The sequence below is a fragment of the Aegilops tauschii genome, chromosome 6 (genome assembly GCF_002575655.3).
Source record: "Aegilops tauschii subsp. strangulata cultivar AL8/78 chromosome 6, Aet v6.0, whole genome shotgun sequence".
Taxonomy (NCBI): domain Eukaryota; kingdom Viridiplantae; phylum Streptophyta; class Magnoliopsida; order Poales; family Poaceae; genus Aegilops; species Aegilops tauschii.
The window spans coordinates 50,253,134-50,275,658 of NC_053040.3; the positions used below are offsets into that span (position 1 = coordinate 50,253,134).

The window sequence follows — 22,525 nt, forward strand, 5'->3', positions numbered from 1 at the left end:
CCCTGAACCAAACACCCCCTTAATACTAGTGGTGTGGTACTAGTGGCGCACCAGTAGTGCGCCATTAATAGGCAAAACTGGTGCGCCACTAGTAGGCCTTTTCCTAGTAGTGTCTTTTATGGAGAAATTCAGATTGATACACGGGTAGAGCACTCCTCCTATCGAGAATCTCCTGATCTATTGGCTTCAGTTCACCTTAATGCCCTCATTGTCTTTAATCCTGAATAAAACCAACGATTTTCACTTTTTGTGTGGCTCACGAATCAATGTATTTTTTAGATGATTATACAACCATGGTTGCCTGAGCATCAAAACGCTATAACGCTATACTCTAAATAATACGTAATCAACATGTGTGGAATACACATTGCGTTGCCATCCTTCTTTGTAAGACGGTCATACGATTCCATGCAAAAAAAAAAAAAGACGGTCATACGATTCCTTTTAATTGCTGATCTTTCCTTTAAATACCCGCACCAATAGGAGTACGTCCATTTCTTGCCATGTGAATATGTTGTCCTTTGAAACCCGTCCTTCCTTTAATACACCCCACATAATTCCTTCTTTGGAGTACGTCCAATTCTTACCATGTGAATGTCGAAATGCATCCTTCCTTTAATGCCTACAAGACAGCCCGCAATTCCGTTTCGCCAGTTCTTTCTTGCTGATATTTCATGTAACTCACGAAGCATATAAACTGGTAGGATTACCTCTAAATTTGCGAGGTGGGACAAATTAAAATCCGTATCTTAGCCCAGTTGGTTGTAGCTATCAGGGCAACACAGAAGGTCGCGTGTTCGATTCCCATACAGTGATTTACTTTTTGCTGCTTCGCGTTTGGCCCACAAACGTACCTTGTGTTAAAAAAAGGCCCATAGAAACAGTCCGAAAAAGAATTGGACGAAATCTATGGAAGAGAGACACGTACGAAAACTGGACCAAGGAGGTGAACGGACCAAAGCGGACAAAGTTACGGTGGTAAGAAGCAATAGCCTGTTTATTAGTAGATATAGAGGTATAGATATAGATATAGATATAGAGCATGATTGGTTTGATGCCAAAAGTTGGCATGCCAATATTTGACAAATGCCAAATGTTGGCTAGTGATTGGTTGGCTACCAACTTTTTTTCTCAACCTCATAAAAAGTTGCCAACATTTGGCAAATTTTGATTTTGCCAAATATTGGCAATGCCAATTGTTGGCATCAAACCAATTATGCTCATAGATGTCGTGATTTTATTTTTTTTGAAATGCATGAAGTTTCTTTAGAAAATTGTCACATACATTTCTTTGGATGTTATGAAACTTTTCTTCATTGTACAATATCTTTTTTAAACATGACATACATTATTTTGAAATGCATGAACATTTTGTAAATCTCAACATTTTTTAAATGTTGCAAACACATTTTTATTGAAAATTTGTGATTAAAATAATAATACACTCAATGTATTCGTATTTAAAAAAATGTTTGGAATTTTCAAAAGTGTCCACACTTTAAAAACTTTTCAGGGATTTTAAAAAATTGTTCATGAAGAAATTGTTCGGAATACCAAATTTTGTTCTTTAAAAAAATGTTCGGAACTACAAAGTTTATTCACATTCTAAAAAGGCTGTTCAAAATTTTCAAATTGTTTGTGTTTAAAAAAAATCTACATTATAAAATTATTTATAATTTGCAAAAAGGTTTCAACAAATTGCAAGATTGTCTTCTAATCTTGACGGTCTGCTATGTTCTTATATATCCCCTCTTCCCAAATATCAATAATAGCTATTGGTTGGTGTGGCAGGAGCATGCGCAGACTAGTGTGTGATCGCGAGTTGTAATCCTGTACGGCACGCTGCATCAGTTGCCTTTTTTTTGTCGCCCGAAGGACAAAGACAAATAAGAAAATGACGCGAAAATAAAATAAATAAGAACCTTTGCTCATGTCACGATTTAGATGTGTCTCACCGCAACTAATTCAGATTTTTGCTACCCGGGATATGGAGGTTATTTCTAGTATACTAGCGTTAATAATTAATAAGTTGTCAAATAAATCTAAGTTACCATGGCCTCTTACTATTTTTTTTGTGCATATAAGATCAGCCATCTGGAGTGTGTTTACAAATGTTCTCCTACGAAAAGAAACTGCCAAAGTTTTATGAAAAAATAAACTTGTGGACAGTTTCACTCGTTAGTATTCCTCGTTCATTGTCAGTGAGTTTCTGCGTTCTTGCATGCAGAAAACATTACAAATTGGCCCCCGTGAAACAGCTCTCCCTATGCCAGCAAGGTGAACTTCCATGTTCGAATGCAGAAAAGAAGCTACCAAACACCATTGACCATTCAAACATTCCAATCATCCTACCCAAGCATGATAATAACTAAGCATATGATTTTCAACATAAAAAATTGCACGCATAATTTTGGTTCGAATTCGAAAAAAAAAACTAATCATCAAGCAAAGCAAACTAGCTGTTCACAATTCTGAATAAGAAACTAATCGAACACCACGAATTCTGAAGAAGAGGAAGCTAATCGAACACCACGAACATTCTAACTAAGCTGATGACAAGCGGCAACTACTGATCTAGTCGTACACGGTCAGCTTCTGGTACTCGTCGCCCGCGATGGCCTGCATCATGATGGCCTCCGGGTTCACCACGCCGTCGTTCTGCAGGAAGATCTTGAGGAAGTTCTTGGAGAAGCCGCTCACCATGGCCACCCCCGGCTGCGTCGACGTCACCGGCGTCGACTTGGAGTCGCGCAGGTTCCAGAAGATGATCTGCGGCACCACATCGCCGTACCCCGCGTCCCTGAACTTCTTGCAGATCACGTTGTAGTCAGTGTCCCATGATCCGGACGATCGCCGTGATCCGTATCCGTAGTATCCACCGCCGCCGTGCCCCGACGCCTTGTTGAACTCCATGTCGCTGTACACGAACACGGTCCTGATCATCTTCTCCGGCGCCAGCCGGGCGTTCACGGCCGTGCGGAGGATCTGGTCGAACACCGCCTGGAAGTTGGTGCTCATGTTCCATTGCATGCGCTTAACGAAGGCCATCTTCTTGGCAAGGGTCTTGCCCTTGATCAGGTGGATCTCGGGGGTCGAGCTGAAGGTGATCACCTTGCCCGCCCATGGCTCCTCGCTGAGCTCCGAGGTGAGCACGCCCAGCGCGACGCACACCTCCATCGGGGTGCCGTTCATGCTCCCGGACACGTCACAGACCGAGATGCAGTTGCGCAGCGACCCCTTGGAGCGGAGGTCGTCCACCATGCGTCGCCACTGGAGCTCCGACACGTTGTCGTCCTCGCCGCGGTAGGCAGGCGCCGCGATCTCGTGCGGCAGGAGCGCGCCCGCCGAGATCTTGGCCTTGCCGTCCTCCACGTCCTCGAGGTACTTGTCGAAGCGCACCTCGTCGTGCTTCTTGAAGAGGAACTTGTAGCGACGCATGGCCACCGAGGCCACGCGGTTGTAGGGCAGCTCCGACCACCGCTGCGCGCTCATGTACACCTCCGGGAGCTCCAGGACCTTGCGCAGTGGCACGAGCACCTCGCGGCGGAGGCGGCGGAGGGCCTGGTACGTGTAGTGGTCATCCGAGAGCTGGGCGAGCTCAGGGTCCGAGTCGCGCGGGAAGAGGCGGCGGGCGATGGCCTCGCAGAGCAGCGTGGTGCGGTCAAACGACGAGCCCGGCGTGGGGCACCACTTGGCGGCGAGCCCGATCTTCCTCTTCTTGCCTTTGGGGGCCAGCTGCTCGAGGTCCGAGGCAAGGAGCGCGGCGAAGAACTCGGCGACGGCGTCGAACAGGAAGCGGTAGGCGCGGTCGCCGTAGTACGTCTCCAGCGACTGCACGGCGAGCTTGGCCACCTTGCGGACCTTCTTGGACACCCGCCGCGGCTTGTCCGCCGTCTTCTTCGAATCAACCTCCATCGCCTCCGGCTTCGGCTCCTGGACCGCGACAGGGGCGGTCTCCACCTCCACGGGCTTGCCCTTGCCGAACTTGGAGAGGGCGGCCGAGAGGAAGTCGCCGAAGGTGGCCTTGGCCGGCTCGGGCGCCAGCTCGCGGGCGCGCTTCCGGCCGGCAAGCCTGGCGCGGAGGCCCTCCCGCTGCTGGGCCAGGGCCTTGGCCTTCCTGCGCACCTTGTCGGCCTCCACTCCGGCCTTGGCGACCTTGCGCACGTCGGCGCCGTGGATGAGGCGGAAGAGCAGCTCGGGGAAGTCCTTGAGGTAGCCGAACTCGGCGAGCGCGGCGACGTTGCAGGCGAGCGTCCTGGGGTGGTTCTCGTGCATCCAGAGCGCGGCGGCGTAGAAGCCCTCCTTGTCCGACTTGCCGGTGCCGCGCACGCCGCGGAGGTTGCAGGCGAGCTTGAGCGCCGTGGGCGCGTCGTGGGCCCAGGCGGCGGCGAGCAGGGAGCGCACGCGCTCGGGCGGCGTGTCGGGCACCACCTGGAAGAAGAAGTCGAGGCAGGGGTTGCCCGAGTTGGCGTACGTGGCGGAGCAGTTCTCCGTGAGCGCCCTCCGCGGCTTGAGCGCGGCCTTGATCTCCTCGGCCGACGGCTCGTTGAAGGCCGCGTCCAGGAGGTCGAGGAACGGGTGCGACGCGTCGGTGTCAGCACTGGCGGCGGCGGCGGTGGCAGGGGACGGGCGTGCGGCGCGGATGAGGGGAGGGCCGAGGAGGAGGCACGGCGCCGCGGCGGCGGCGGGCTCTGTCTCCGTCGCCATGGCTGCTGCCGCGCTAGGGTTTCGGGGGATCGATCGGGCTCGGGGGAGAAGATAGGATGATCTGACGGGAGGAGGGAGGCAGGCGGCTGGGTTCGTTTGTTATATGGGGCGAGGCTGGATCTGGTCCGTCGCAGATTCGTTTTGTTTCTTCGCGTTCGCATGGGCCTCTTGCTGCAAACCGACTTACCCCTGTCATTATGCGTGGTTGTTAAGTTTGGTTATAACTAGTAGAATGCAATTTTGTTCTGATTGCATACAAAACTCGATAATTTTTTGGCCCCTTCCAACGACATCACCTCGACACCATTGCTAATGGAGTCCTTTTGTCCATCTTCATCCCTCTCATACTCTGCAGAAATAAAAATATATAGGAATACGTGTAAGAAATATATAAAGAAGAACAATTATTTGTATGCATCTTTTCTCATTTTGTAAAACACAACAAGTTTTTAATCCAATCCATCATAAAGCTTTGTCAATCGACATTTTCAAAGCATCATTCGAAGGCATCGGGTTTTTTCTCTGATCTAAAGTGAACATATAAACACATATTAAAAAGAAACATACACAATTGGTCCGTTGCTAAATGCGAGCAGGTGACCTTTTTAGTCGGGAGTGAGTCAGCGACATTGTGCTTTTTAGTAGAGTGAGTCGCATTCCAATCCTTGTTATAAATGACTTGTTATGGTATGTGATACTCAGGGGGTGTTTGGTTCAGGGACTTTTTAGTCCCAGAGACTAAAAAAAGTCCTTAGGAACCAAACGGGAGGGACTTTTTCTACAGGGACTAGAAAAAGACTCTACTAGAGAGTCTTTTTTGATTAGTCTCTGGGACTAGAAAAAGTCCTAAGACTTCTGAACCAAACACCCCTTCAATGTTTTTATGGCGTAACACGTTATATGGCGACCGATCCCCTTGATAACATTAAAACACTTATGGAGCAGTGGTGAATCCACCGGGGAGGCTTCGATAGGCTCGAGCCTACCCTCCAACTTCGCGAAAAGAAAAATTAGTACTGGGCTTCAGAATATTTGGCAGGCCCAGCCTAGAGAAACTTGTCCAACCAGCCCATCTAAGCAAATTAGGCGACCACGAGTCCACCAGCACACGCAGGAGCAGCCGGCCACGAAACCTAGCCGTCGGAGGCCGTAATCAACCGAGGGAGATGCGGAGCTCGTCGCCCAGGGTCCAGGCGTCCAGGCCATCTGCAGCTCGCCGGCTCCGCCGTCGCTTGTCGCTCGTCAGGGATAGCCACAGCTCCGCTGCCGTCCAGTCCAGAAGGCCCGGTCGATGGAAGCGCATGCTGTTTTCTTCTCTGTCTACTTTCTTAGTTCAGAGACTTCAATCTTGTGCAGTGCTTTAGCAGTTTAGCTAGTTCAGTCCTTCACTAGTTTAGTTCTAGACTTCTAGTCAGTAGCTAGTTTAGTTCTAGATATATTGATCCATCTAGTAAAGAGATTCAAATATTTATTCAAAATTTGATGCTTTTACACAAAAGTTCTAATAAATACTACATCTTTTCAGTAGTAATCTGGGAAAATTTAATTATATTTGAACAGACGGATTAGGAGATAACCAGTTTTTTCTTCAAAAGAGCGTTTAGTTTTCTGGACGTAAACTTTGAGCCCACCCTTCATTTTCTTTCTAGATTCGCCACTGTTATGGAGTATGAGGTGGCGACATCATAGACACAACCTTATGGCAAATGATAGCTAATTAAATCAACAATAAATGAGTTGTACATGACTACATGGTTTGCCCATGTAGTAAAGATTGTTTTCCCACTTGCTCGTCTCTCTTCTTTTCTCCAAAGCAGACTTCATGAACAATGAAAAATAAGTCCACATTCCACAACATTACAATAACAGCAAGTTGCAACACTATATATATAGCGGAAGACAATACTTGAAAACAGATTCATGAGAAATTCAGAAAATAGAAGAGAGAAGAAACATAGCTCAACATAGGCGGGTGGGGGAGAATAGGGAGAAGGAGAGAGGGAGGGGAGAGGTAGCATACCTTGCTGATCTGATGCCCTGATGCACGTAGCAGCAAGTGGTGTCCGGATTGGAGCTTAGTCCGCCAAGGTGGCCTGGCCTGCAACTCACGGGTCTGGAGTTCGAGCACGAGCTGAACCTTGAGATAAAAGGGGGCTGACGGGAGGGGGGAAGGGGTCACGCGAGGAGGGGATCATAGCGGAGGGGGAGGGGAGGTCGTGCGTGTTGGAAATATGCCCTAGAGGCAATAATAAATGGTTATTATTATATTTCTTTGTTCATGGTAATTGTCTATTGTTCATGCTATAATTGTATCGTCCGGAAATCGTAATACATGTGTGAATACATAGACCACAACGTGTCCCTAGTAAGCCTCTAGTTGACTAGCTCGTTGATCAACGGATAGTCATGGTTTCCTGACTATGGACATTGGATGTCATTGATAACGGGATCACATCATTAGGAGAATGATGTGATGGACAAGACCCAATCCTAAGCATAGCATAAAAGATCGTGTAGTTTCGTTTGCTAGAGCTTTTCCAATGTCAAGTATCTTTTCCTTAGACCATGAGATCGTGCAACTCCCGGATACCGTAGGAGTGCTTTGGGTGTGCCAAACCTCACAACGTAACTGGGTGACTATAAAGGTGCACTACGGGTATCTCCGAAAGTGTCTGTTGGGTTGGCACGGATCGAGACTGCGATTTGTCACTCCGTGAGACGGAGAGGTATCTCTGGGCCCACTCGGTAATGCATCATCATAATGAGCTCTATGTGACTAAGGCGTTAGTCACGGGATCATGCATTGCGGTACGAGTAAAGAGACTTGCCGGTAACAAGATTGAACAAGGTATTGGGATACCGACGATCGAATCTCGGGCAAGTAACATACCGATTGACAAAGGGAATTGCATACGGGATTGATTGAATCCTCGACACCGTGGTTCATCCGATGAGATCATCGTGGAACATGTGGGAGCCAACATGGGTATCCAGATCCCGCTGTTGGTTATTGACCGGAGAGGCGTCTCGGTCATGTCTGCATGTCTCCCGAACCCGTAGGGTCTACACACTTAAGGTTCGGTGACGCTAGGGTTGTAGAGATATGTGTATGCGGAAACCCGAAAGTTGTTCGGAGTCCCGGATGAGATCCCGGACGTCACGAGGAGTTCCGGAATGGTCCGGAGATAAAGAATTATATATAGGAAGTCAAGTTTCGGCCACCGGGAAAGTTTCGGGGGTTACCGGTATTGTACCGGGACCACCGGAAGGGTCCCGGGGGTCCACCGGATGGGGCCACCTATCCCGGAGGGCCCCATGGGCTGAAGTGGGAAGGGAACCAGCCCATAGTGGGCTGGGGCGCCCCCCCATGGGCCTCCCCCCACGCGCCTAGGGTTGGGAACCCTAGGGTGGGGGGCTTCCCACTTGCCTTGGGGGGCAAGGCACCCCCCTGGCCGCCGCCCCCACCCTAGATGGGTTCTGGCCGGCGCCCCCCCCCCCCTCCCAGGGGGCCTATATAAAGGGGGGGAGGGCAGCAACAATTACAGCCTTGGGCGCCTCCCTCTTCCCCTGCTACACCTCTCTCTCTCGTAGAAGCTCGGCGAAGCCCTGCCGGCATCCCGCTACATCCACCACCACGCTGTCGTGCTGCTGGATCTCCATCAACCTCTCCTTCCCCATTGCTGGATCAAGAAGGAAGAGACGTCGCTGTACCATACGTGTGTTGAACGTGGAGGTGCCGTCCGTTCGGCACTCGGTCATCGGTGATTTGGATCACGGCGAGTACGACTCCGTCATCCACGTTCATTGGAACGCTTCCGCTCGCGATCTACAAGGGTATGTAGATGCACTCCTTTCCCCTCGTTGCTACTATACTCCATAGATGCATCTTGGTGAGTGTAGGAAAATTTTAAAATTATGCTACGATTCCCAACAGTGCGGAGGCTGGAGCTTCTGTCGTGTAACGCCCGAAGACCGACGTTTCAGACGCCTTCCATGTTTTTCGTTGTCGTCGTGTGTTTTATTTGTTTATTGCATTTCATCATGGCATCATCCGCATTGCATCGGCACTCGTTGTCGTCATTGTTTTTTAAAAACTGCAATCGTTCGTAGTTGCCGCTCCTCGCTTGTCTCCGTCGACCTTTTGACATGCCCCTTTCTCGACAGCGACCCCTATCAGACCCCCCTCGTGTGCGTGTCCACAACTTCCCCGAACCCGACCCGGATTGTTGTTACCGTTGGGTCCGGATCATCCCCTAACATCTACAAAATATCTCCGTTTTGTTATTTGGACTCCCTACCTATTTTTTTCTCGATCGTCCGATTTTAATCGGAGGGTCCTTTTAGCCCCTAGTCTAGCCACCCTTCCTATTTAAACGCTCAAACCCTAACCTATCCTGTCCAATCCAGCAATCCTCACCGCTGCCACTCCACCAAATCCTCTTCCTCGGGATCCAAGCCCGCAGCCACCCTCTCTCTTTCCCTCGTTTTCCCCACCAGACCAATCCATCTCCCACCTCGACTCCGAGCGCCCCTGCAGCCTCCCGCGTCTGATCCAGGGAGAGCAGCACCCTCCCGAGCTCCTCCATGCCGTGCCCCTTCTCCAAGTCCTGCGCCTCTCCTCTAGCTCCCTGCCGTCATCCCCAGCGAGCAGTTCTGCTAGCAGCCACCAGCAGGACAGCCACGCTCGCGCCTCTCCTTCCTTTCCCTTTCTTCTCTTGTTGCCTTTCCCTCTCATGCTCTCTCTCTCTCCCAGGTACGCCCGTGCAGGAGCCGCAAGGAGGAAGCCGCCATCGCCAAGCTCTTGCCATGCGCGCCTGGATCCGCCATCCCCGGCTCCTCCGCGCTCGATTCCCGTCGCTGCGCCAAGTCCCTCGCCCCGCCTCTGCGTCTCTGGTCCTTCCTCGACGCCGAGCTCACCAAGCTCCACCGCCTCCTGCCGCCCTTCACCTCCTGCCGTCGCCTGGATCCAGCGCCCCTTCGCCAGTCCCTCCCCGGCGCCGTCTTCTGCGTCGCCGTGTTCTGCTGCTACTTCTGTTGGAAATGAGCAGAGAACGAGCGCACGCTGCTGCCCCGCGTTGACCCGTCGCCGAGCCCAGCCTCGCGGCTTGCTTCCTCACGGGCCACAAGCTACAGCCGGCCCAGCTCCCTTGCCGCGGCCTGCCTGGCGTCCTCCTCTCCAGCCGGGCCTTGGCCCAGGGTGAGCAGCCCCCAGCCTCTCCAGTGCACTATCGGGCTAGCCAGTTTCGGCCCGTGTAGTTTTTTTCCCAGAGCTGCGATTTTGTCCATTATCCAGAGTATTCTAGTTTTGCAGAAAAACCCCTCATGTCCATGCATGTAATAACTAATTAACCGTGCATCGGATTAAAATGATTTTAATATGTAAAATGCTTAGAATTTTATCTAGTTTCACATTATGCCACTCTCATCCATGTTTAAAATTATTAAATTGCTGTTTGTATTAATTTGCTAAATGCCATGTTATAATGATTTATTTCATAACTAATTAACTGTAACTCGGAATTTAATAAACTTTATATGTAAATGGGGTAGAAAAATGCCTAGTTTAACATGGTGCACTTCATTTGCTGTTTAACAACATTAAAATATGGTTTTAGGCAGAACAGTACCAAATCTAAATAATTGATGTGGGGATTTTCCGGAATGGTTGTTTATTGTTTCCGGCCTCTTTTAACTTGCTTAAATAGTTAGTTTACTATGCTTCACCTCTTGCCATGTTAATCAACATTTAATATTGTTGGGTACATAAACAAGAGCGAACTAAATAACTCGAATATGGTGTTTCGTCAATATGCAACTCGTTGCATATTGAGCTCCATTTAATTTGTAGTGTTGTTTGTTGCACTTTGCCATGCCATGCCTCATTATACCGGACATGCATCATATTTGTTTTTGCATCATGCCATGTTTATGTGGTGGTTGTTTACTATGTTGTTTGTTTCTTTCCGGGTTGCTTCTCTCGTTACCTTCGGTTTCGTTCCGGAGTTGTCAGGATTCGTTCGACTTCGTCCGTTTGTCTTCTTCATGGACTCGTTCTTCTTCCTAGCGGGATCTCAGGCAAGATGACCATACCCTCGAAATCACTTCTATCTTTGCTTGCTAGTTGTTTCGCTCTATTGCTATGTCGCGCTACCTACCACTTGCTTATCTAGCCTCCCAAATTGCCATGAACCTCTAACCTTTTTCACCCTTCCTGGCAAACCGTTGTTTGGCTATGTTACCGCTTTTGCTCAACCCCTCTTATAGCGTTGCTAGGTGCAGGTGAAGATGAAGATTGCTCCATGTTGGATTATGTTTATGTTGGGATATCACAATACCTCTTATCTAATTTAATGCATCTATATACTTGGTAAAGGGTGGAAGGCTCGGCCTTATGCCTGGTGTTTTGTTCCACTCTTGCTGCCCTAGTTTCTGTCATACCGGTGTTATGTTCCTTGATTTTGCGTTCCTTACGCGGTTGGGTGATTTATGGGACTCCCTTGACAGTTCGCCTTGAATAAAACTCCTCCAGCAAGGCCCAACCTTGGTTTTACCATTTGCTACCACCTATCCCCTTTTCCCTTGGGTTCTGCAGACTCAAGGGTCATCTTTATTTTAGACCCCCCGGGCCAGTGCTCCTTCGAGTGTTGGTCCGAACCGAGCAGCCTGCGGGGCCACCTCGGGGAAACTCGAGGTCTGGTTTTACTCGTAGCTTGACTTATCCGGTGTGCCCTGAGAACGAGATATGTGCAGCTCCTATCGGGATTTGTCGGCACATCGAGCGGCTTTGCTAGTCTTGTTTTACCATTGTCGAAATGTCTTGTAACCAGGATTCCGAGACTGATCGGGTCTTCCTGGGAGAAGGAATATCCTTCATTGACCGTGAGAGCTTATAATGGGCTAAGTTGGGACACCCCTGCAGGGTATTATCTTTCGAAAGCCGTGCCCGCGGTTATGTGGCAGATGGGAATTTGTTAATATCCGGTTGTAGAGAACTTGACACTTGACCCTAACTAAAACGCATCAACCGTGTGTGTAGCCGTGATGGTCTCTTCTCGGCGGAGTCCGGGAGGTGAACACGGTTTCTGGGTTATGTTTGACGTAAGTAGGAGTTCAGGATCACTTCTTAATCATTACTAGTTGACGACCGTTCCGTTGCTTCTCTTCTCGCTCTTATTTGCGTATGTTAGCCACCATATATGCTTAATGCTTGCTGCAGCTCCACCCCACTACCCCCCCTTTCCTACCCTTAAGCTTAAATAGTCTTGATCTCGCGGGTGTGAGATTGCTGAGTCCTCGTGACTCACAGATACTTCCAAAACAGTTGCAGGTGCTGACGATACCAGTGCAGATGACGCAACCGAGCTCACGTGGGAGTTCGACGAAGACCTTGGTCGTTACTATGTTTCTTTCCATGTTGATCAGTAGTGGTGCCCAGTTGGGACGATCGGGGATCTAGCAGTTGGGTTGTCTTCTTTTATTTTGGTTCCGTAGTCGGACCTATGTGTGTATCTTGAATGATGTATGAATTCATTTATGTATTGTGTGAAGTGGCGATTGTAAGCCAACTCTGTATCCCATTCTTGTTCATTACATGGGATTGTGTGAAGATGACCCTTCTTGCGACAAAACCACAATGCGGTTATGCCTCTAAGTCGTGCCTCGACACGTGGGAGATATAGCCGCATCGTGGGTGTTTTAAGTTGGTAATCAAAGCCATCCCCGACTTAGGAGCCCCCTGCTTGATCGAATCGCTGACGTTGTTGAGTCTAGAACAAAAATGTTTTGAGTCTTAGGATTATATATATCGGAGAGTAGGATTATTTTTACTCCTCAGTCCCTTCGTCGCTCTGGTGAGGCCTCCTGTGTAGGAGATATGCCCTAGAGGCAATAATAAATGATATTATTTATCTCCGAGTTCATAATTATGTTTATGTTCCATGCTATAACTGCTACGGTTCTCGAGTCTGCAATAACCACGAGGCTCGGAGGAAGACTCATATGCACGTGTGGAATAATAAACGGTAAAATGTATTCCTAGTCTGGCCTCTAAGACTAGCTCAAGTGTTGCATGATGGTTATGTTTTCCTGATCATGGGCATGTCTATGTCAGCAACCTTGAGGGCACAATGTTAAGAGAACATTTGTGTTGAATCGACCCGGCATGATGTTATGCTAAGAGATTCATTCGTCACAAGTTAATGGTACATAACATAGAGATGGTTAACGTTTGCATGATTCCTTAGACCATGAGAGTATCGAGTTTCTTCATGCTTGCTTCATGAACTTTGGGGTTTGTTAAACGTCATCCGTAAATGGGTGGCTATTACGGCGGCTTACGGGTTCATGGAAAAGTGTGTCAAGTAACTTGATAGCTCAAGATTGGGATTTGCTCCTCCGACGATGGAGAGATATTCTCGGGCCCTCTCGGTATTACGGTATCCATCATCGTCTGGCCAGACACAGTGTGATTTGATCACTGGGATGCCGGAACACGGAAACGAGAAAAGAGAACAAAACCGGTAACGAGGTAACTAGCATAGTGGACAAGTTGTTGATCCACGGGAATGCCAACATGTCTCACCTCAGGTATTTGTAACATATCGCGAAGCAATAGGAATAGCACATGGCAACTGGAGGTTCACTCGAATATTTATTCGTGTGGGTATAGGGGTCAATATGGGTGTCCACGGCTCCGATGTTGATCATTGATCGGAAGGGGTTCCGGGTCATGTCTATACTTCACTGAACCTATAGGGTCACACGCTTAAGGGTCATCTATCTGCTGAATACTAGACAGGGAGTCTGAGAGAAAATCACCGAAAAAGTTTCGGACACCGAAAAGTTTCGGACAGCGGAATCGTACCGCAGAGAGAGGTCATCGGATAAGTTTCGATGATACCGAAAAGTTGTTTCGGGATACACCATTAAGTCAAATTGGTTTCGGCACATGCCTGATAATTCTTGGAGGATGCCAGAATCATTCTGCAAGCTTTTTGGAATTTTCTGAGATAAAAACCGGAAATGTTCCGGAGCTGCCGGAGCCACTTCAGATGCGTTTCGCAGATGAAAATCACTAAAACCGGAATTGTTTCGGAACGCGTTGAAAATCATTTTAGTGGGTACTGGAAATGTTCTTAGCCCACATAAATATTTTCAGTTCGATCAGACGCTGAAAAATGTCATCGTGAATAGTGAAAATCAGCTTTATGGTTACTTTATGGAAAGCCACCTTTTGGGGCTTTGCTCCAAAAGATCTTGGGGATGACATGGATGGATAGGAGCCATTTTATGGGCCCCTCATGGGGGTGTGGCCGGCCACATGGGGTATCCCCCCTTGGGGACCCTCTTGTCCTTGGTTTCACTCCTAGGTCCTTGTGGAAGGACTTCATTCATGTGCATTTTGGGTTTTTTGTGAAACTACCCTACCCCTTGGGATTTCCTATAAATAGAGGTGGAGGGGCAGCCCTCCACACTCATCCCTTGCTCTCAAACACATGCCATGCATTATCTGGCTTCTTCTCTCCCTCCCATGAAAAGAGTTTCGTAGAGCCGTAAGGCTGTCTGGGTTCCGGCAGGAACTAGTTCTGGACGGCGAAGCCCTGCCGGATAGATGACACCGTATGTGTGCAACTCTGTAGAGAGATCATAGTTTCGGTCTTAGTTCGTGAGTGCCTCCCGAAGGGCTGTCCATGTGACCGTCCGAGTTTCGAAGGTCCTCCCGAAGGGCTGTCCGAGTGACCGTTCGAGTTTCGAAGGTCCCCCCGAAGGGCTGTCCGCGACACCGTCCGGGGGGCTGTTCGACCGCCTCCCGGAGGGCTGTCTGAGGAGCAGATGAGGGTATACATCCTCGCGGTTGGGAGGTTGTAAATCCTAGCTGCGGGGATCTGCACCGCCGATCGTCATCGACTCTACTTCCCGCTGCGCTACGAGTCGGTAACGAAAAAGATCAAACCATGTATGCAGTCTCCATAGTGGTCCTGGGCTGGTGCGTAGGTCGGGAAATTTTTGTTTTCTGTCGCGTTACCCTACAGTGGCATCAAGAGCCGTGCTATGCGTAGATGCAGGTTTCGATCTAGAATACATGGAGATGTATGGGTATTGCATAATATAATTAGGTAGTAGATGAGATCTATTGCTGAAAATTATTTATGCGGGTGACAGATGAAATCTGTTACCCGAGGTTCTTGTTGCTTCCCTAGAATTTGCGTTTTCTCAATCTCGAGACAACATGGTGGAATTTGACAAAGTTCTCGCAATCCGTGATCCTGATTGATCATGGAAGTGCTATCAGTTCTTTGGGTTCTGCCGTAGTCAAAAGAAAGATGAAATTCGCAGATGAAAGGGCATTGCAGATATGATCTGCACGGGGGTCATACGTATGACGAAGTTTAGTATGGGGCTCGAGATTTAATTATCTCGTGTTTCATACACCCCGAGATGTTAATCTAGCAACTTGAATAATCATACTTGATGATAAAATGTTGGTAGCTGCGGTTTAAGTCAAAACCTTAGAAGCCACATAAAATAAATTTTGCATAAACCGATTAGAGGCGTCTAACTTGGTTTTGCAGGATGTGCATGTGATGTGGTATAGCAGTGCTCATACTAATTCGATTATGTATGAGATGACTATATGATGTAATTTGATTAGCATGACTTGCGTGTCATGATTCGGCATGATGGCTGGAGCCATATGATTGCACTTTAATGACCTGCGTGTCAACCTTGTTGTAATGCATTATTTTGTTAGCTATGGAGATAGCAATATTATCTGGTGCATCGACAAGGTGGTGGCAATCTTCACGAAGGTGAACACTGACGCGAATGCCGAAGACGAAGAAATGAAAGACTTCTCCGTCAGAAAGGGCTATACCATATCATGCTATTATGAATTGCCTGAGATGTTTATCCCTTATGATGCACCCTTCTTGATTGCGCGGTAGTCGCTTTTTATTAGGGTGATCTCTCACTTAAAATATCAAAGTAGTTAGTGTTCACCCAAGTGTAGCACCGTCTGAAATTCGTATCTTTTCGGGGTGCGCCATGTACACATGAGCACGAACGAATCGAGAGGAATGAGGCGGGTGAGGTCAGACCTTGCAGCAAGATCACTTGGTTGTCTTTGACATTCAGGCAGGAGAGTCCTGAGCTCGGAACACGCCCATCGAAAGATGAACAAGAATCACATAGAGATGTGATCGGCAAGTTGGCCTACCGATTGAAATTCGTGTCATCAGTGATGAACCCGTCAATGGCATCGAATAGAAATATGGATCTTGAATCACTCTAAATCAATTATGAGAGATATTGATTTGAGTGGGAGCGCACTGTTGAATTAACATGTTTAATTCTCAGTGCAATTAATTATGAACACTGTCTAAGTGTTTCTTGCATAATAGTTGTAGAATAATGGCTCGCGATTCCACTTTCCCTGTTAAAATTGAATAGCTGTTAAATATCTGGTTAAAACTTTACGATTGGTATGGTAATATGAGGATTGTCCTCAAAAGTGCCGAGAAGGACTTTGTCCTATCGCATGCTTTCCGTATCCTCCCGCTAATGCTATGGATCATGTGACTCTCGTCCTTTGATCCAAAAGCTAGAATTCTGTTACGGTCAAGTGGAATATGTTTGCTTCCATGAAACCCAAACTTCGAAAGTTGGGATAGTCATATGATATTCATGGAACTGAAAATTATTTTCAGATACAAACAATGCAATGTTTGTTTGCAAGTATTAGTAAAAGTGTTTACTATGCATTTGACTGTTGGGAAAGGGATCCAGAAGAACGCCTGTCATATAATGAAAGGTGAATAAAACAACAACTTAAAGAGAAAGGAAGTGTCCAAAGGGTGTTAGTATGACTTACACGCCTAGGAAGTCCGGGGCTAATGCCACTCTTAAGTTGGGTGCTTCTTCTGAGAGTAGGAGAAATACTAAAAGTTAAACTGCTAGAAGTATAAAGGCAAAAGGAAAGAAGACTGGAATATCCAGATCATGGATGAATGTCATACAAGTTTTTGATGTATAGAAGGCTGGTCAAAGATATAGTTCTTGCGAATTATGGTTAAACATATTAATCACTAATTCTTGGGTATTGTGAGTTCATCACAAAAATGCCCGCTCGATTGCATTCTGTTGCAACTCGATGTAAGAACTACTATGGCCTGAAAGACTAGCTAGAAATGAGGTTAAGGTATACACAGGGAACATGGTAAATGTTACTATACCTTCCATCGGTGTATTGCCGTCTGTATTTATTTTCATAATTCATTTAGAGTTTTACAAACTCTATCCCATTGCATAGGGTATCTTGCAAAAAGCTTGTTCATAAGAGAACTTTTTATGTTCGATGTTATGAATAACACAAGGGCCATACTTTCATTATGAATGAGATGTATGTTATGAATATTGATAATAATACAATACCTCTGGGTTTACTTTCATAATTCATTTTAGAGTTTCATACACTCTAGCCCATTGCACAATGTTTGTTGCAAAAGAGTTGTTCATAAAAACAACAATTGTTGTTAAGTATTATGAATAACATAAGGGCCATACTTCCATCATCGATGGGATGTATGCTATGAATATTGAGGGTAATATGATACATCCATAACACTGACGCTAAATGTCGCAAGACTAAAAGAATACCACACAAGTGTGGCACTACATTTGGTCACATTGGAGAAACCCGCATGGAAAATTCCATTATGATGGATTTTGAAGTCTTTTTTATTTTGAATCATCTGACACTTGCAACTTTCCTCCGAAAAGTGAAGTGACTAAAATACCGTTCACAGGCTATAAGGAACGAACAACAAACTTATTAGTGATCATACATTTGATGTGTGTAGTCCGATAAGTGTTGTTAGTGGTGGATTTATTTATCTTCAGAAATGACTCAAGTAGATATATGAATATTTACTTGATGAGACGTAAGTCTGGATCTTTTTAAATCATTCGAAAGGTTCTCAAAAATGAAGTACAAGTTATTGTAACAAGAAAATTATGTTTCTGCAATTTGATTGCACAAAGGAATATTTGAGTTACATGTTTAGCGAATGTCTGATGAGTTGTGAAAGGGGTTTCATAAACTTGCACCTCCCGGAACACCACTGCAGGTGGAAAGTCCGTGGAGATGTAATCAAACCATTTATGACATGGTAAGGTCAAAGATGACATAAATAAATTTGCCATTATCCTTTTAAAGTGATGCTTTAGAGACTGCGGCTTTTACACTGAAAAGAGCTACATCGGGTCTGTTGAAATGAAGCCATGGTATGGTACGCCCAACCATGTTATATCTTTTCTTAACATTTGGAATATGGGGCTTGTGTAAAAGGTTACAAACCTATTCCAAATCAGACAAGTGCTACTTTGTAGGTTATACCAAAATGTTGGGTATTCCTCCCTCACTATACCGAGGCAAATAGTTTTGCCGCGAAACGGTGTGCTTTTAAAGAGAATGGTTCTTTCAAAAAGGTGAGTGGGAGAATAGTGCAACTCGACGAGATAAACAGTATCTACGTCATCAGATCAAAGGAAAGAGACCTTGGAAGTGATTCCAGAGTTTCCTACTGCGACTGATACGGAAGTCTCTACAATAAAATGTATGAACTTCGGTCGAACTTGCAGCTGAACCACGTAGGCAAGGCTCGTGCAAACCTCTCAGGTGCGCAAACGAGATATTGTTGTTAGACAACATTATACCTACGATACACAAGGAAGCGTTGATGGGCCCTGACTCCGGAATTGGCTAAATGCCAATACAACCCGAGTTAGTTTCCATATAAGTGATTCAAGATTAAAACCTTGATACACCTTTCGGAAGACTTAGAGTCTAACGAATATTTATGGAACTTAAAACTGATACGGATAAAATGTTTTATCCATAAAGCTCGACTTGTTGAAATAATACGATGAGGTTGTTTTCATCGTAGCGATGCTTAAAGTCGTTTCGGGTTGAACTAGCAATTAATACATATTTCAATCATGAGATATGAAACATGGATGATAAAAGGATTTCCATCTGATGGAAATGAAAACTAGGACTTGTATATGATACAGTCCAAAGTAATTTGTCGATCCAGAGGATGCTAGTAGGTATGCAAACTTCAGAGTTCCAGCAATGGACATAAGAGAGCAAAATGGAGTTGGAATCTTCGTGTTTTGATGAAATGGTCAAAGGGGTTTTGACTTCATCAATGGGTAACGAAGATATTTGTAATTCAAGAAAGTAAGTGGGTGCGTAATAATATTTCTAAAAACCTTATGTGCTTGGCACATTGGTAATTGGAAATAAATTTCTTGATACAAATTAGGACTTCATTTGAAAATAGTTTTTCGATGAAGTGCTTAGGCTAAATAGCCTCAATATTAGGCATGATGATCTATGGAGATAGATTTACCTAATGGGGCTAAGCAATGAATACATATTGACAAGATGCTAAAACCTTTTAGCATTTAAAACGCCAAGGAGTGATTCTTGCCAAAGTCACATGGAAAGAGTTTTTGCAAGACTCGGTGTCCCAAAACACTGATGAGTAAAATACATGATGTAGATTCCACACACTTTTGTGTTTGGATTAATCATGTATTCCATGGTATGTAAAACAACCAGATATGTCCGATACTCCCAAGGTGTTGCGAGTATGGATACCAAAGTGATCAAATTACTGATCATGGGACAACAGTGAAAGATGTCACAGAGTACTAGAGTAAGTACTGATGACATGGTTTTCTCGCAAGCAGAGATCATGAAGAGTTCGTTGTAAAATGTTACATCGATACAGTCTTCATCTTTTCTCCATGCGATTTTCGATTTAAATTAAGGGTTTTGTGTAACACACAATGTGGTGGCACAGTTAGTTGGAATTTGTTCAAACTAGTTACTATGGCGAATTCTATAACAAGGGCTAAGTATGTTGACGCTTTAGAAGCGACAAAGAAGATGTTGAATCATATAGTTCATTCATGAACTTAGTATAGTTCCAAGATGGCTTTTGACAATGGGACACTACTGCAGGTAGTTGCTCCATAACTCAGTCTGAGGAATCCAGGTTCGACCTGTGATTCCATACATACAAAGCCAAGTCCACACAAAATATGAATTTTGTGAAAACGTGAAAACGCGAGGACATGCAAAGATACACAAGGAACTGAAGTCGTCAGATCCGTTGGACATCAGGCTATACCACAAGCGAAGCATAGTTACACCGGTGTGCCACAGGTGTGAAGTGCATTAGCATAAGCTAGATTATTGAATCTAGTGCAAGTGGGAGTCTGTAGGAGATATGCCCTAGAGGCAATAATAAATGATGTTATTTATCTCCGAGTTCATAATTATGTTTATGTTCCATGCTATAACTGCTATGGTTCTCAAGTCTGCAATAACCACGAGGCTCGGAGGAAGACTCATATGCACGTGTGGAATAATAAACGGTAAAATGTATTCCTAGTCTGGCCTCTAAGACTAGCTCAAGTGTTGCATGATGGTTATGTTTTCCTGATCATGGGCATGTCTATGTCAGCAACCTTGAGGGCACAATGTTAAGAGAACATTTGTGTTGAATCGACCCGGCATGATGTTATGCTAAGAGATTCATTCGTCACAAGTTAATGGTACATAACATAGAGATGGTTAACGTTTGCATGATTCCTTAGACCATGAGAGTATCGAGTTTCTTCATGCTTGCTTCATGAACTTTGGGGTTTGTTAAACGTCATCCGTAAATGGGTGGCTATTACGGCGGCTTACGGGTTCATGGAAAAGTGTGTCAAGTAACTTGATAGCTCAAGATTGGGATTTGCTCCTCCAACGATGGAGAGATATTCTCGGGCCCTCTCGGTATTACGGTATCCATCATCGTCTGGCCAGACACAGTGTGATTTGATCACTGGGATGCCGGAACACGGAAACGAGAAAAGAGAACAAAACCGGTAACGAGGTAACTAGCATAGTGGACAAGTTGTTGATCCACGGGAATGCCAACATGTCTCACCTCGGGTATTTGTAACATATCGCGAAGCAATTGGAATAGCACACGGCAACTGGAGGTTCACTCGAATATTTATTCGTGTGGGTATAGGGGTCAATATGGGTGTCCACGGCTCCGATGTTGATCATTGATCGGAAGGGGTTCTGGGTCATGTCTATTCTTCACCGAACCTATAGGGTCACACGCTTAAGGGTCATCTATCTGCTGAATACTAGACAGGGAGTCTGAGAGAAAATCACCGAAAAAGTTTCGGACACCGAAAAGTTTCGGACAGCGGAATCGTACCGCAGAGAGAGGTCATCGGATAAGTTTCGATGATACCGAAAAGTTGTTTCGGGATACACCATTAAGTCAAATTGGTTTCAGCACATGCCTGATAATTCTTGGAGGATGCCAGAATCATTCTGCAAGCTTTTTGGAATTTTCTGAGATAAAAACCGGAAATGTTCCGCAGCTGCCGGAGCCACTTCAGATGCGTTTCGCAGATGAAAATCACTAAAATCGGAATTGTTTCGGAACGCGTTGAAAATCATTTTAGTGTGTACTGGAAATGTTCTTAGCCCACATAAATATTTTCAGTTCGATCAGACGCTGAAAAATGTCATCGTGAATAGTGAAAATCAGCTTTATGGTTACTTTATGGAAAGCCACCTTTTGGGGCTTTGCTCCAAAAGATCTTGGGGATGACATGGATGGATAGGAGCCATTTTATGGGCCCCTCATGGGGGTGTGGCCGGCCACATGGGGTATCCCCCCTTGGGGACCCTCTTGTTCCTTGGTTTCACTCCTAGGTCCTTGTGGAAGGACTTCATTCATGTGCATTTTGGGTTTTTTGTGAAACTACCCTACCCCTTGGGATTTCCTATAAATAGAGGTGGAGGGGCAGCCCTCCACACTCATCCCTTGCTCTCAAACACATGCCATGCATTATCTGGCTTCTTCTCTCCCTCCCACGAAAAGAGTTTCGTAGAGCCGTAAGGCTGTCTGGGTTCCGGCAGGAACTAGTTCTGGACGGCGAAGCCCTACCGGATAGATGACACCGTATGTGTGCAACTCTGTAGAGAGATCATAATTTCGGTCTTAGTTCGTGAGTGCCTCCCGAAGGGCTGTCCATGTGACCGTCCGAGTTTCGAAGGTCCTCCCGAAGGGCTGTCCGAGTGACCGTTCGAGTTTCGAAGGTCCCCCCGAAGGGCTGTCCGCGACACCGTCCGGGGGGCTGTTCGACCGCCTCCCGGAGGGCTGTCTGAGGAGCAGATGAGGGTATACATCCTCGCGGTTGGGAGGTTGTAAATCCTAGCTGCGGGGATCTGCACCGCCGATCGTCATCGACTCTACTTCCCGCTGCGCTACGAGTCGGTAACGAAAAAGATCAAACCATGTATGCAGTCTCCATAGTGGTCCTGGGCTGGTGCGTAGGTCGGGAAATTTTTGTTTTCTGTCGCATTACCCTACATCCTGACGTAGAAGTTTTGACTCTTCTCTCCTCAAATTTCACTAAAAAAAATTTAGGATCACGCGGGTATCTTGGAATCGTTCCGATGGTTTTGTGACGAGAACATTGTTCTTGGTGCCTCCTGACATTTAGGGGTTCTGGCAGTGTTCCGGGGAGTTGAGCTCCGAGGTGTTGTCGTCACAATTTTATCGTTGCAGTTCTAGAATACCTGAGTTTCGCCGACATCGAAAATCTCTTTTATGCAGTTGTTGGTGAGATCACCTCGACGCCACCCAGTACTGGGGCGGGAGTTCGGGAGTATTGCCATAACTCGTATAACAGATGCTTTTCGAAGGTTGAGGTAAATGATTTCCGAAGGTTTCTT

General features: G+C 46.3%; 1 protein-coding gene across 1 annotated transcript; it reads right to left on the bottom strand.

The window, feature by feature from the left end:
* Positions 1 to 2,362: 2,362 nt before the first annotated feature.
* On the bottom strand, positions 2,363 to 4,795 carry LOC109746285 (uncharacterized). Its single transcript, XM_020305411.2, has one exon. It carries the CDS (start codon positions 4,705 to 4,707, stop codon positions 2,575 to 2,577), a length of 2,133 nt encoding a protein of 710 aa, XP_020161000.1. The 5' UTR covers positions 4,708 to 4,795; the 3' UTR covers positions 2,363 to 2,574.
* Positions 4,796 to 22,525: the final 17,730 nt, after the last annotated feature.